Genomic DNA, 13,030 nt, shown 5'->3' on the forward strand with positions numbered 1-13,030 from the left:
CTGGGCTTCCTTCCCCCACAAAAAGTGAGACCAAGAAGCCTGCAGGACCTGAGGGACTTGATCAACATCAATAAATGGGCTAGCTTCTTGAGGAACCCAGCCCAGCTCTGGCCTTTGTGTATGTGCCCCTCAGCCCGTCCTTCCACTAGCAAGTGATCTCAGTCCTATGAACAGCCCATTGCCCCAGCCTTGAGTCCCTCATGCTGGACCAGGGCTATTTCCTAGGATGTCACTGCCTCTCAGCCCTCCCAGAGTGGTTGGAGACCCCAAATGGCACCCCTGGGATGCCCCTCAAGGCTTGGGGATCAGGGGTGGTGTACTTGAGTGGGACAGGGGCTCTGTATCCTGGGATAGCAGCCTCTCTCCCTACAGAAGCCCAAGTGCGGGAAGGAAGATGCTAAGTAATGGTTGTGACAAAAGAGGCAAGTGAGGACAAATTCAAGCACAGAAGATGAGAGTGGGGCAAACATGGCCTTGGGGGACAGAACCAGGGACGACACTGACACCTCCCACCAGACCTGTTCTTGCAGCAGGAACAGAGATGGCCCAGACCTCTGGGTCCCAGCCTCAGTTTCCATAGGACCTGTTAGGCATTTCAGCAAGAATGAGGCTACAGCTCAACTGGGATCCAGTATGAGAAAAAAGACAAGAAAAGGACTATGAGACATGCAGATCCAGCCTTAGGGTTAGACATGAAGATGGTCAAAACCACCACCACCCACACCCAGGACCCAGAACTCTGTCTGCTCCAGACAGAGCCTGAGCCACCCCTCAACTCTCATAACAGGAGGCAAATCTCAGAGACAGCAGCAACTGGGGTGCATTTATTTCCTCCTGGGAGCAGAATACAAAGGCACTGGGGTGTGTGGGCCTGTTATAGCCAGGAGTTTGGCTGCCTGGGTGTTAACTGTGAACAGGTGTGCCAGGGTGCATAGGGACCAGAGTGATCCTCCCAGAACTTAGAGAATGGCCCTTGGGGATTGGAAGCAAGGTGAGTGTTGGGCTTGGCACAGATGCATTAGAAGGGTTATCGAGAGGGTGTGAGATGGGTGTGCCGGAGGGTGGGGTGACCCATGGGGCAAGGGTGTGTTAGAGTGTCTTAGAGCTAGGGGTAACTTGGGGCATGACATATTAGGACATGTTGGGCCCTGGCTGTTGACTGAGAAGCTAGGTGTCAATGATTGGAAGAACAGAAAGGCTGATGAATCAACAGGACCCATGAAGACATGACTGCAGACAGGATTGGCCCTGGGAGTGACCAAAGAGCCCAAGGTGACTCCTACAGCAAGGTGATGAGGGGAGAGGTCTGGTGTTCCCATTCAGGAGTACATAGTCAGCTGCAGCCACTGGGGAGAGGAAAGCACAGAGATTAAGGAGCAGGGACCCTGGGAACAGCAGACGCCCTTTCTCTGCCCTCACCCGGGGATTGTTGGGGAAATAGGAGGAAGGGAGCCCAATTCACAGCGGAGGGGAAGGGTCTCCTGCTAGGAGCCCACATCCCAGGATGAGAGTTCTTACCTCCTGGATGTTCACCTGAATTTGTCCAGTGCCATCTCTATCAAGAGATTTGAAGGCACCTACAGGAGAAGGGAAGGGTTGAGGTGATTGGCTTTTAGGATACAAATATACAAATATATGGGATGATGATATAATGACTAGTATTGAATACCTTATCTGGCCAAGCACTGCATAAAGTGCTTTCCGTGCGTTAACTCATTTAATCAAATTCTGTGAGATAAATGTTATTTGAAAGTTAAGCACAGAGAAGTGATGTGCTCCAGGTCATACAGTGAGAAAGTGAGGAAATTGGGATTGAAATCCAGGCCGTTACTCACCTCAATAATAGCCTCCATATAACCGATCTGTGTGCCCCACATCACTCTCTGCCGAAGTCCCAGCCTCCTACCAACTCCTAAGCCCCCCAGTTCCAGCTTAAACAGACTATCAGAAGGAGGCTCTCCAAGCTCCACTTCCTGAGCTACAGTCTGGCGTGGTTCCCACTCATGCCCTGAAACTCCATGTTCCTCACCCATAGCCAAACCTAAGCAAACAGGTGCCCACAATGCCTTTGCTTCCTCTTGTGTACTGCTCAGTTACCACCCTCAGGTGGCCACACACCTGCTGTCCAGACACTGCACTCACTGCAGTAACTACTGACTCTTGCTGATAAGGCCAATGGCTACTTCTCGGGCCTTCTCATGTGACTTTTGGCATCATCTGCCCTATTGTCCACTCCCATCTTCCCTTCACATCCCTGATATGCCTGTCCCTTTTCCTCTACCCATGCTCTTAATGCACTGTCCTCCCTGGACTCTTGGGAGTTCTTCCTAAAGCCCAACCTGATCCTGTCCTTCCCCTGCCTAGAATCTGCTGTGGCTTTCCAATGCCCCCAACAGTGTCCGAGCACCCGAAATTGGCATTCACAGCCCTGACCATGCCCGATGCTCCTACTTCCTTTCAGTCAACTCTCTCAGACAGGTCTGAGTTCAAATTTTGGCTCTGCAACTTCCTCACTGAGTGGCTGTGAGTAAGCAATTATGCCTCCTTTGAACCCTAGGTTCCTCTTCCATAAAATGAGGACAAAAATTCCCATCTGTGAGGGCAGGATTCAGTGCATTCGTGTTCAAGAGAGCCTTCATGATCCAGCCCCTCCCGACTCCTCCTCACAGCTTTGTCTCCCATCCCACCCCCTCTTCAGCACTCTGAACTGAGTCCTACAAAAAACAAAAGCACCACCTCTCTTTCCTTTCTAGGCCTTTGCACAGGCTGTTTCCACTGCAACACTCTTCCCCACTCTCTCAATGGGGTCACTCCTCACCCCACAGGTCTCAACTCACATGTGCCTTCTTCCAGGCTGCATCAGGTGTCTCTTAAGTTTGAAGCCGTTGCAGCTTCCCCAATTACAAATCTAAACTTGCTATGCCCTGAGCTTCCCCTCTGCCCCCATCACTCTGCCCTGAACATCCCCTATCCCAGCAGTAACCACTCTGAGCTGTCATTTTCTGACGATCTGCCTCTCCTCCATTAGACTGTGAGTGACACAAGGGCAGGATCTGAGGCTGTTTCGGTCACTGCTGTGCCCCTAACAATGCCCGCCTCAAGATTAGGTTCAAAGACCTTGGCCAATGGAGGTTGAACAAATAAAATCTCCACTTGGGAAGAAAGTTGTGATGACACTTACGGAACATGGCATCCAGCCTGACCAGGCAGCTGATGAAGTTGTCAAAATCCATGTTCCCTTCCTCATCTGCGTAGCGTCGGATGATCATGTTGTAGAGATGCTCATTTAGATGGAACCCTAACAATGGTTTAGTCTCTCAGGTGTGGGGGCCACACTGCCCAACTCACTCCCAGCCCCAGAGTGTAGGCTCAGACCAGCTCAGTGGGGGCTGCCTCACCAATCCGAACCTCAGCCCCACCAGCCATACCTGCTGCCTCAAAGGCCCCTGGAAGTTCACTACTACCAATGGTCCCTGAACAGTCAACGTCAAACTGTTTGTATATGGCCTGTGGGAACAGGGAGGTTGGGGTTCAACGAATGAGCATCTGGGGACACAGCATCTCCATGGCTTGGGAGTCTTCATGCTAGGAGTTTCAGAGGTCACCACACACCTGCCACTTTTTGATGTTGTTCCACAAATACTTGAATTCCTCGAAACCCAGCTTGCCTGTGGTGTCACTCTGGAGGAAGGGTGTTAAGAATAGTTGTGCCCAAATGCGTTCATCGCACACCCTGTGTACCTGACAATGATAGCAGCCAATCAGGGTAACCTGGGCGAAAACTCCAGCTCCCATCTCAGCCTAGTCATGTCACCTTGGGTGTGGCTTTATTTCTTATTGTATCCATATATATTTTACTTTATATTTCTAAATGGTAAGGAATCTGTTTAAACACAGCCATGTGGAAGTATAATGAACTTTTCCAAACTACAAATTCCTCACCTGAAAATAGTTGCTAATTCTTCATTTATAAAATTCTTAAATTCTAGATAGTAATTCAGTTTCCTAAATGTTAGGACATGTAAAAAAAAACAAAGGCTCTGAGGAAATGAGGTGACAGTAGTGGGTAAATGCTGGGTTTGTGATCAAAGAGTAATGAGATATGGGCATAAGGCCCTTAGGCTCAGGGGCTGGCACGTGATATATCCTCACTCAATAACAACAATGACCAAGACTTACCAGATTACATAGTACACATCAGACAGTGCTAAGCTTCTCAGGAACATCATTTTTCTCACTAAATCCTCAATACACCAGCCCCACCAGTATTATTCCCCAGTCACAAAAACAGAAACAAATTCAGAGCTGAAAAATCTATCTGCGTAAGATCACAGTAACAGCTAACACGTACAGACCATTTACTATGTGTTACGCATTGTGCTAAGCCTTTTGCATGTAGCTCTAATTCAGCATCACCATTATCGTTCACCCCAGGCAAACTTCAGGCAAACTTCAGGTAAACTGAAGCACAGAGAGGCTCAGTAACCTTGCTAAGCCAGAATTGTTTAAACCTATGCCACAAATGTATGTGATCATGTGATGTGAATATATGTATATGTCTGCACTGCCCTACGTGCTGAGTGTGCATGTATCCAAGATCAGCTAATAACTGGCCCATGTGCAAAGACATATGTGTTCCTGTTCATATGTCTTCACATATCTTCATGTATATAGGTGTACCCTTGTACACATATGCATGTATACATGCATGTGTGCACACCTAGGGCAGTTATAAGCTTGGGTTCTCAAGTCTCAAAGACCTAAGTCCAAATTCCTATCTTTTCACTTATTTAAGTTCAGACAAATGATTGCCTCTCTCTGAGTCTCAGTTTCTTTACCCACAAAATGGAATATAATAATTGTCTATGTCTAACAGGGTGGCTATGAAATAAATTTAAGTGCCAGCTATGAGAGCTATTATTATTGCCACATGTCCATTGGTGAGTGATATGTTCTACTGTATGCCTGTCCATATATATGGGTATGAAAGCTACATCCTGGCTCTCACTCATGCTCTCAGAAAATTCCCTCTTCACCCGAGGCCTCCTTCAGACTGCCCTCAAGGATACATCCATCACAGCCACCATGCTGCGACATGTGTCAATGCCAAAACCATCAGTCTTCAGGTCAGGGTCTGTGGGGGATAGGTTGACAGTCAGAGGCCAGAGGTCACAGCTACCCCAGCTGCCATGACTTTAAACCTTCCTTATGTGTTGACCCTGTCATCACTCACGCCGGGTCACGACCTTGTTGAGAATGTTCATGAGTTCTGTGGCGCTGACCTCCATGTCCTGCAGGGAGAAGTTAGGAGTGGATCAGGGGTGACTGGAAGGGGTCTGGGCATGTCATGAAGGAGGATGGGAACTTTGGGATTGCCATGGTTGAGTGTGTATATGCAAGGGCCACCCAAGGGAAGGCATGGAAGGGTTAGGACAGGTCTGGGGACTCCAGGTTACTTACATCTCCAGCCAGCTGGGTAAAGAGCCTCCGGAACTGCCGGACCTCCTCACTCTCATTGGCCTCGATATTGGAATAATGAGTGCGTGGGGGCTGCAGAAGGAGATCTAAGATCAGGTAGGGGAAGGAGTACTCTGGCCAGTACAGCCCTACGTGGGAAAGTCAGAGTGGGATGGGAGACTGAGTGATTACAGGAATGAGAGGTGGTGGTTGAATAGGGAGTGGGTAATAGCTAAGTTTGAGGACATGACAAGGGAGAGACTCAATGAAAAAGATTTCATAAGAGGGAGAGGAAGTAGGGCTTTTCCAAAGGGGGTGGGGCTGCTGAAAAAGGCCTCGGAGTGAGAAGAGAGGTCTCCGGTTGTGAAGGGCAGCTTACCGGGGGCTCTGGGTTGTACTGCGCAGCTGCCTCGCTGCAGGGAAACAAGGGAATTAGTGCCAGGGGTCGGGACCTCCAAAGGGCAGCGCCAATCCCAGTACCCCAACCACCCCAAACCCCAGCCTGCCCCTCTCCACCTGCCTTATCTGTCTTTGTCCTCACCTGTCCCTATCTTTCCTGCCCTGGTTACGAGGAAACTCACAGGACTGCCCCACAGTAGGCTTCACTGCTATCAATGGCAGACTCCTCAATAGACCCAGCCCCTTCCAGGGCTTACTTCATAAAAGTTCTGCCCCAGCTTCCCTGGGCCCCACTCTCCTCAGGTCCCATTGGTCTAGGGACTTACTCCATCACTAGGGCTTCCTAATGTTTGTGTCTTCATCCCACCCCAGCTCCATTAGTTCTCGCCCCTTCGAGGAATCACTGCTCAGTGGCCAAGACTAATTAGGCCCCTAATTAGGGAAATTAGACAACGTGCCCTACCTCCACCAGGACATTTTTCTATTTTAATCCAGCCAGTTCCTGGCCAGGCCGAGCCCCTTGAAGAACACTACTCCTATCCCAGTGGGCCTCAGCCTCTTCAGGGTGTACCTTCTCATTGACCCACCTAGGTCGGCGACGCCTTGCCCGTAAGGCAAGCCTTGCCCCATGAAGTGACACCCGGCCTCACTGGCTCCGCCCACTTAACGCTCGTTTCCAGGTTAGCGGACGCAGGCTGTGTCCAGCCCCAGTAAGCCCCACCTCCCAAAGCCCCGCCGGAACCCATCAGTCAGATAGCGGCTCCCCAACAGTCAGGTTACTTCCCAGTCGAGCCCCGCCCCCCCGAACTGCCGTCAGCCTCATTAGGGCCCACCCCCTCAAAGCCCGCCTCCCAGCCAGGCCGGGCCTAGCCTAATTTAAGGCTCCAGGTCAATGTCAAGTTTACCCCATTCTATTCTTGCTGGACCTCCTCCTCCAAGCCCCGCCCCCTCAGGCCCCGCCCTACCTGATGGCGCTAATGACCCCGCCCAGGATGCGCATGGCAGTTCCACCGCCACCATATATTTTTTAAAGAGTTTAACTGAAGTGAAAAGGTATTTAAATACTAAGATTGAAATCACATCAGAATCCTGAATGTGTAAATGCGTTCCACATACTTAGTATTGTTCATGCAAGAAATGTCCACATCCTCAGAGAATTTATATGAATGTATTTGAGCTAAACTGATGACAATTTCCAGAAAGCAAAATCTCAATTGATTGAGAAAATGTTCCAGAGAATGGCAGTTTGCAACTTATTTCATACTTTAGAATAAAAGGAGGAGACATAAGAAGGGGTACATGAAGTCTATCGGTAATAGATGAAGGGGGTGGGAGAAAGCAAAGCAGGGAAGTCTCTGGGATTGGATAAAAAGTAAAATGGAGAGACATACTTCTTTTAATTCACTAGTTGGTAAAGGATAGTTAAATTAACATTTACAATACATAGAGATGATATTTGGGGAACAACAGGGGTTCTATGGACCTGTGCTCTGGTATGGTTGGTGGGTGTGCCCTGAGGGGTCTGGAAAAGGAGATTACTCTGACATTTCAAAGATATGTTTCCTTAGATGCAAAAAGACAATTGACAGGCTCACTAAGGTAAAGACTGACCTTTGTCGAGAAAGCTATAGGCCTAAGACATGACTACCCGCCATGATCTGCTTTTAGTTAGGAATATTTATGTCCAGACCATCCTATGTAGTTCTTTTCGGTCTCTAAGTTTGTAGGGCCTGCCATGCTGACCTCCCCAACCTTGTTGAGTTTAGTATGTCATCCCTTTTTCGTCCACAGTATGTAACTGTTTATTGCATTGCCCTTTTTATTAATTAAGTTTTCAATATATTAGTGTCCACTGTTTCAGCTCTTACTAGGAACGCCCTTCAAGAACGAGTTAACCAGGAACATGGCTGCGACCCAAGATTCCTAAGGAGGAGAAAGGGGTCAGGTGGCCTCTTCACCCCGAGCCCGCCCCCTCTCCACAAATATACGCATTTCTGACAGCTGGACGGGGGGGAGTAATATGAGGCCTCCGGGCGGGGACCTATTCTCCGGCTGGAACTTGAAGAGTCCATTCGGGATGGGGTCTGGGAGAGGGCAGTTCTCGGGTGGGTGCGATAGGGACGAAGGATCAGATTGAAACCCCTTACGGATACAAAGGGTCCTCTTCAGACTTGAGGGACCCTGGATTGAGTCTACACATAGGCATGATTAAGGGTAGGGATCCAGGTCTGGTGGGGTTCTCGGGAGCCCCAAGTTGGTGTTAGGCATCCTGGACCTGTCTAGGCACTCGAATCTGAGCCCCAGAGCCCAAGAACTGGACCTTGGGTCTTGGGCGGGTCAGGGGCGCGGATCAGACCCTTGGCCTGGAGGACCCCGGGACAGGGTTTTGGCAATTCAGAACGTGAACTTGAAGGTTTAGGTACTCCCAACAGCGATATTACAGGGTTCACGCTGGGTCGGTGGGATCCGGTCTAAGATCGTGCGTGTAAGCCCCGGGGCCAGGATAACGGGGTTCCCCATTAGAATTAGAAGCATGGACCTAGGAACGTGCTTCTGGAGGCCCCACCCAGGCGGAATTTACAGGGTACCTCTCATATCCATGGGCTCGTATTTTAGATCCTGAGACGGAGGGAGGAGGAGTCTCCGGGGCGGGATAACGGGGCCCAGACAATCTAAGATTATGAGCCTAGGAGACCCCTGAAGCCGGGACTTTAGGGTCTCATTGGATCTGAGAGCGTAAGGGCCAGGATTATGGAGTATAGGGGGAGTCTAGTCCGGGCTCTCACCACCTCTCTCACACGTCCGCCGGTCCTGTAGTCTACGCTGCTGCCGGGCCTCTGGCTGCGTCCGGCTTGGTAGGGCGGGGCCCGTGACTCAGAGGGCTTTGACCGGGTTGGGCTTTGCGGGGCTGCCCAGGCGGAGTCTGCGCGGTCCTAGAGCCGTCTCTAATATAGGGCGTGCGCACGCAGGCCCCTTCTTGCTAACCGGATGCGGCAGCAGTCAGGGTTTAGGCCAGCATGCTTCCGGCGCCGGGGGCTGTAGCCCCGCCCTGACTTCGTAGGGTTGAGGTCCTCCCTACACCTCCAGTCCCAGTGAAGACACCCGAGGACAAGAATTCCAAGGTGACCCCGCAGGTTATAGTGTGAATTTTCGCCCCGAACCCATCCTCTACCAGGCTACGGATGCGGTTTTCATTCTGCTCGAAACGGGGCTCTTCGCACTCGGCCCCTATCCTGGCCTTGTCAAGACAGACAGCATCTGAAGACCCCGACTTTTCTTGGCTCACAGTCCAGGGACAAAACCCCGCAATCTAGCAGGGACTAAGGCTAGACTAGATTTCTCGGTTCTTGCAGCAGCCAGGATGGCGGTCAAACTGCAGCTAGGACCGCTACCTACGAAAGCCGCCTTGTGCCTCCTCCGCCCGTATTCCTTTACCCGCTGAGTCAAGGTCACCAGAATAATTTTTCCTGGACAGGCCTAGAGTGTCACCTCAGTCTCTAAAGAGGGGCCCAGACTCAGGAAGAGTCCACAGGCCAAGGCGTGGTTTCTGAGGCCAGTAGTTCACGAGGTCAGGTGGTGGGTGGGGAATGCAGAAACTGAAAGGGAAAATTGCCATTCAGGCCTCTTTTGCAGGCTTTTCCCTTGCTCTCTGGTTCCAACCTCTATCCAGTTGTCACCTAGTACCTTTTCAGGGCTCCTCAGAAGGGGCTAAGTCTAGCTTCCAGGTAATACGTCTTTCTGGCCCTTAGCCTTTCTCCCTCGGAGGCTGGTTAGGCTTGAGTTTGAATCCCGGATCTGCCCCTTAATAACTGGGATCTCACAATAATTACTTGAAGTCTCTGAGCCACCATCTTCTAATCTGTAAAATGGGAACAAGGGTTACCATGACCTCTACACTAGGTCCCTATCATAATTAAGTGATTAAAGCTTAGTAAATAGTAGCTATTATCCTGTGTCTCTACCCATGCTGTTCCCTTCTGGAGGCCCCCTGGATTCCTCAGGTAGTTGACTCTTGCTCATCTTTAGATAATACTGATAAAAATAACTGCCAAGCACTTTCCTAAACACTTTACATATATCAGCTCATGTGTCCTCATAATAGTCTTATGGGATAGATGCTGCTTATTATCTCCATTTTACAAATAAGTAAACTGACTTTGAGATTACGCTTCTTAGCTTGTACTCTTAGCCACTACCCTAATACATTGATTCTTCAATAATACAATTAATATGAAAATAGCTCAAATAACAAGATCAAAATAGACAAAGCCACAGTCACAGCTAATGCTTCCTGGGCTTGCTGGGGCCAGGCCATGGAACTGCTATATAAGCCTTGTCTATGGGGCAAGAACTAACAGGAGAGAAAATGGAGGCTCTGAAGGCAGAGTCACTTGCCAGAGGTCACAGAGGGTGTCAGGACCAGGTCTGAACCTGGGCTCCGCTGATGCCCAAACTTGGTGATGGCTAATCTGGATTCCCTTCTCACCATACCCGTCCCCGCCAGATTGAGCAGCTTCTGTTCTCTGCCCTTTCCAGGGCTCTCGCTGCCAGGCCTTCACATGGGCTGTGCCCTCTACCTGGAACAAACTTTCCCCCTTTTTTGCCTGGTTTTGTAGCTACTCAGGCTTTGAGTGTCAGCTCAGATGTCACCTTTTCTGGGAAGCCTTCCCTGTCTCTACCCCCATCTGAGTAGGGGTGGCTTTCAGTTACATACTTATAACTTGTACTTTCTCATCACACTGCCAATTATAATCATTATCATCCAGGTCTGTCTCCCTGTCCTCTTAACCGTGGCCAACTCCAAGTCTTAGGCCTTGGTCCACTTCTCTAACCCACTCATGCCATAGGGCAGCAGTCCCCAACCTTTTTGGCACCAGGAGCCAGTGCTCCTATGGGAATATAATGCCTGATGATCTGAGATGGAGCTGAGGCTGTAACGCTAGCGCTGGGGAGCCGCTGCAAATACAGAGAAAGCTTCACTTACACACCCATTGCTCATCTCCTGCTGTGCGGCCCAGTTCCTAACAGGCCACAGACCTGTACTGGTCCACAGTCCCCAGGGATCTCCCTTATATGTATGGCTTAAATTCCATCTCTAGGCTATTAACACCCAAATTTCTCTCTTCAGCCCAGATATCTCCAGGCTCCTACATCCTGCATCCTACTCACCATCCATATAGGGATCTTAGCAGTGCCTCAAGCTTCACAGATCCTAAACTGAGCTCCTGACCTTCCTCCCAAATGAGCTCCCTCCCCACTTTCCCCATCTAGGTTAATGGCAATTCTCTTCTTCCAGTGACAGACAGAACACCCCAGGGTTGTCCTTGACCTCTCTTTCACCCCCACTCCAACCTATTAGCATACTTCTTTAACCTACCTACAGAATCTAAACTCTTCTCTACCTCCACTGCCTTACCACCCACCCCCCAGCTTTCATCCCTCTCCCTCCTGGACCTCACAGGCACTCCTCCCTGGTCTCCTGCTCCAACCAGCCCGCATAGTCAGCTCTCATGCAACCAGAGGGAGCCTGTGAAACCTCAGTCAGGTCAGGGCCCTCTGGGCTCAGAGGCCTTCCTAGACTGTACTTCATTCCAGATAAGAGTCAGCGTCACCACCAGCACCAAGTCCCTAGTGCTCTGTCCTGTTACCTCTCTGCCCTCATCTCAAGAAAGTGAAAAGAAGCTCTACTTGCAGCTTGACCTGGATGTTCCTAACTGAATGTGGAGAAGGCACAGAGGTGGAGGCTCTGCAAGTGTAGCAATGGCAAAACAGCTCCTCTCCCGCACACTTGAGGGCCACTATTCCATTACCAAGGCCCTCTCTAGCCCCACCTCAGTGCCTCACCCCTTAGTGCTTCAAGTCTATACATCTAATGACCTCAGGGAGGTCCTCTCAGATCTCTAATTTAACCCCCACATTCCCTATCCCACCCCTAAACTACTCTTAGCATTTATCACCTGCTAAAATACTGAATAGTTTACTTTCTACCTAGTTTCTTGTCTCTCTTCCCCACTAGAATATGAGCTCCTCAAGGGCAATCGTTTCTGTATGTCTTGTTCACTACTACGTACCCAGTTCCTAGAACAGTACCCAGCACATCTTAGGTACACAAATATTTGTTGAAGGAATGAAATTTGTTAAAGGACTTTCTCATTGAATTTTCAGCACAATCAGTGAGATGAGATAGTACAGCAAGCATTACCAAAGTCTTCTACCATCTTCCAGACTCCTTTGAACTCAGGCATGGTTATGTGACTTGCTTTGAGAAATAAAATGTGAGTGGAAGTCTACAGCCCTGCCACCCAGAATGAGCCCGATCTCGTCTGATCTCGGAAGCTAAGCAGGGTCGGGCCTACTTAGTACTTGGATGCGAGATCACCTAGGATTACCAGGTGCTGTAGGCATTTAAAAAAAAAAAAATGTGAGTGGAAATGTTGGGAGTGTCACTTCCCAGTAGTAGTATTTAAAAGCCCTCCATGTTCTCATCCCCTACCTAGGCAATCTTGGGAGCTATGCAAGCACAGAGGTGCCACGTGAAGCTAGCTGGATCACAGCCATGGCGTGGAGGACATGTTTATTTCTTGTATGAGCAAGAAATAAATTTTGAGGTGTTAGTCCACTAAGATCTAGGGCTCATTTGTAACCTAGTCTGTTCTGACTGATACAGGTAGACATTGTTATTATCATGCCCACGAGGAAACCAGAGAGATGGAATTACTTGTCCAAGATCACACAGCTAGTAAATGCTAGAGTCAAGATTCAGACCAAGGAAGGTTGGCTTTGTAGCTCATGTTTTTAATATTCACAATTTGCTGCCTGAATGATGTTAATGTTACAATGCTATTAATTACTAAACTCAGGTTAGCCGTAACTACCCTAGCTAATGCCTCCCCAGGGCTTGATGGGACTAGGCTTGGATAACTAACTGCTTTACAGGTATGTCTTGCCAGGCCTCTCACAACCCTCTGAAAAAGGAACTAACATGAGAGGAAGTGAAGGTTCAGAGAGGTGGAGTCATTTGCCTGAGGGCATGGCAGAGCCAGGTCTAACCCAAGGGTGGTTGATACCAAATTGTTATATGATGACTAATCCGGATTACTGTCCCTTTACTTCCTTCCTTTCAATAGTATATTAGTCAAGATTCTCCAGAGAAAGAACCAATAGGCTGTGTGTA

At 49.4% G+C, this 13,030-nt stretch overlaps 1 protein-coding gene and 1 pseudogene across 1 annotated transcript; one reads left to right on the plus strand and one right to left on the minus strand.

Moving 5' to 3' along the window:
- Positions 1-797: 797 nt before the first annotated feature.
- CAPNS1 (calpain small subunit 1) lies at positions 798-6,868 on the minus strand. The gene is made up of 10 exons (XM_006905943.2): positions 6,822-6,868; positions 5,837-5,870; positions 5,461-5,550; positions 5,234-5,291; positions 5,070-5,134; positions 3,613-3,681; positions 3,429-3,507; positions 3,182-3,298; positions 1,519-1,577; positions 798-1,346 (listed from the first exon to the last, which is right to left on the minus strand). Exons 1-10 carry the CDS (start codon positions 6,854-6,856, stop codon positions 1,320-1,322), a joined length of 633 nt encoding a protein of 210 aa, XP_006906005.2. The 5' UTR covers positions 6,857-6,868; the 3' UTR covers positions 798-1,319.
- Positions 6,869-12,141: 5,273 nt separating this feature from the next.
- LOC112471936 lies at positions 12,142-12,260 on the plus strand (annotated as a pseudogene).
- Positions 12,261-13,030: the final 770 nt, after the last annotated feature.

Source organism: Pteropus alecto, unplaced genomic scaffold, assembly GCF_000325575.1.
Source record: "Pteropus alecto unplaced genomic scaffold, ASM32557v1 scaffold281, whole genome shotgun sequence".
Classification (NCBI taxonomy): Eukaryota; Metazoa; Chordata; class Mammalia; order Chiroptera; family Pteropodidae; genus Pteropus; species Pteropus alecto.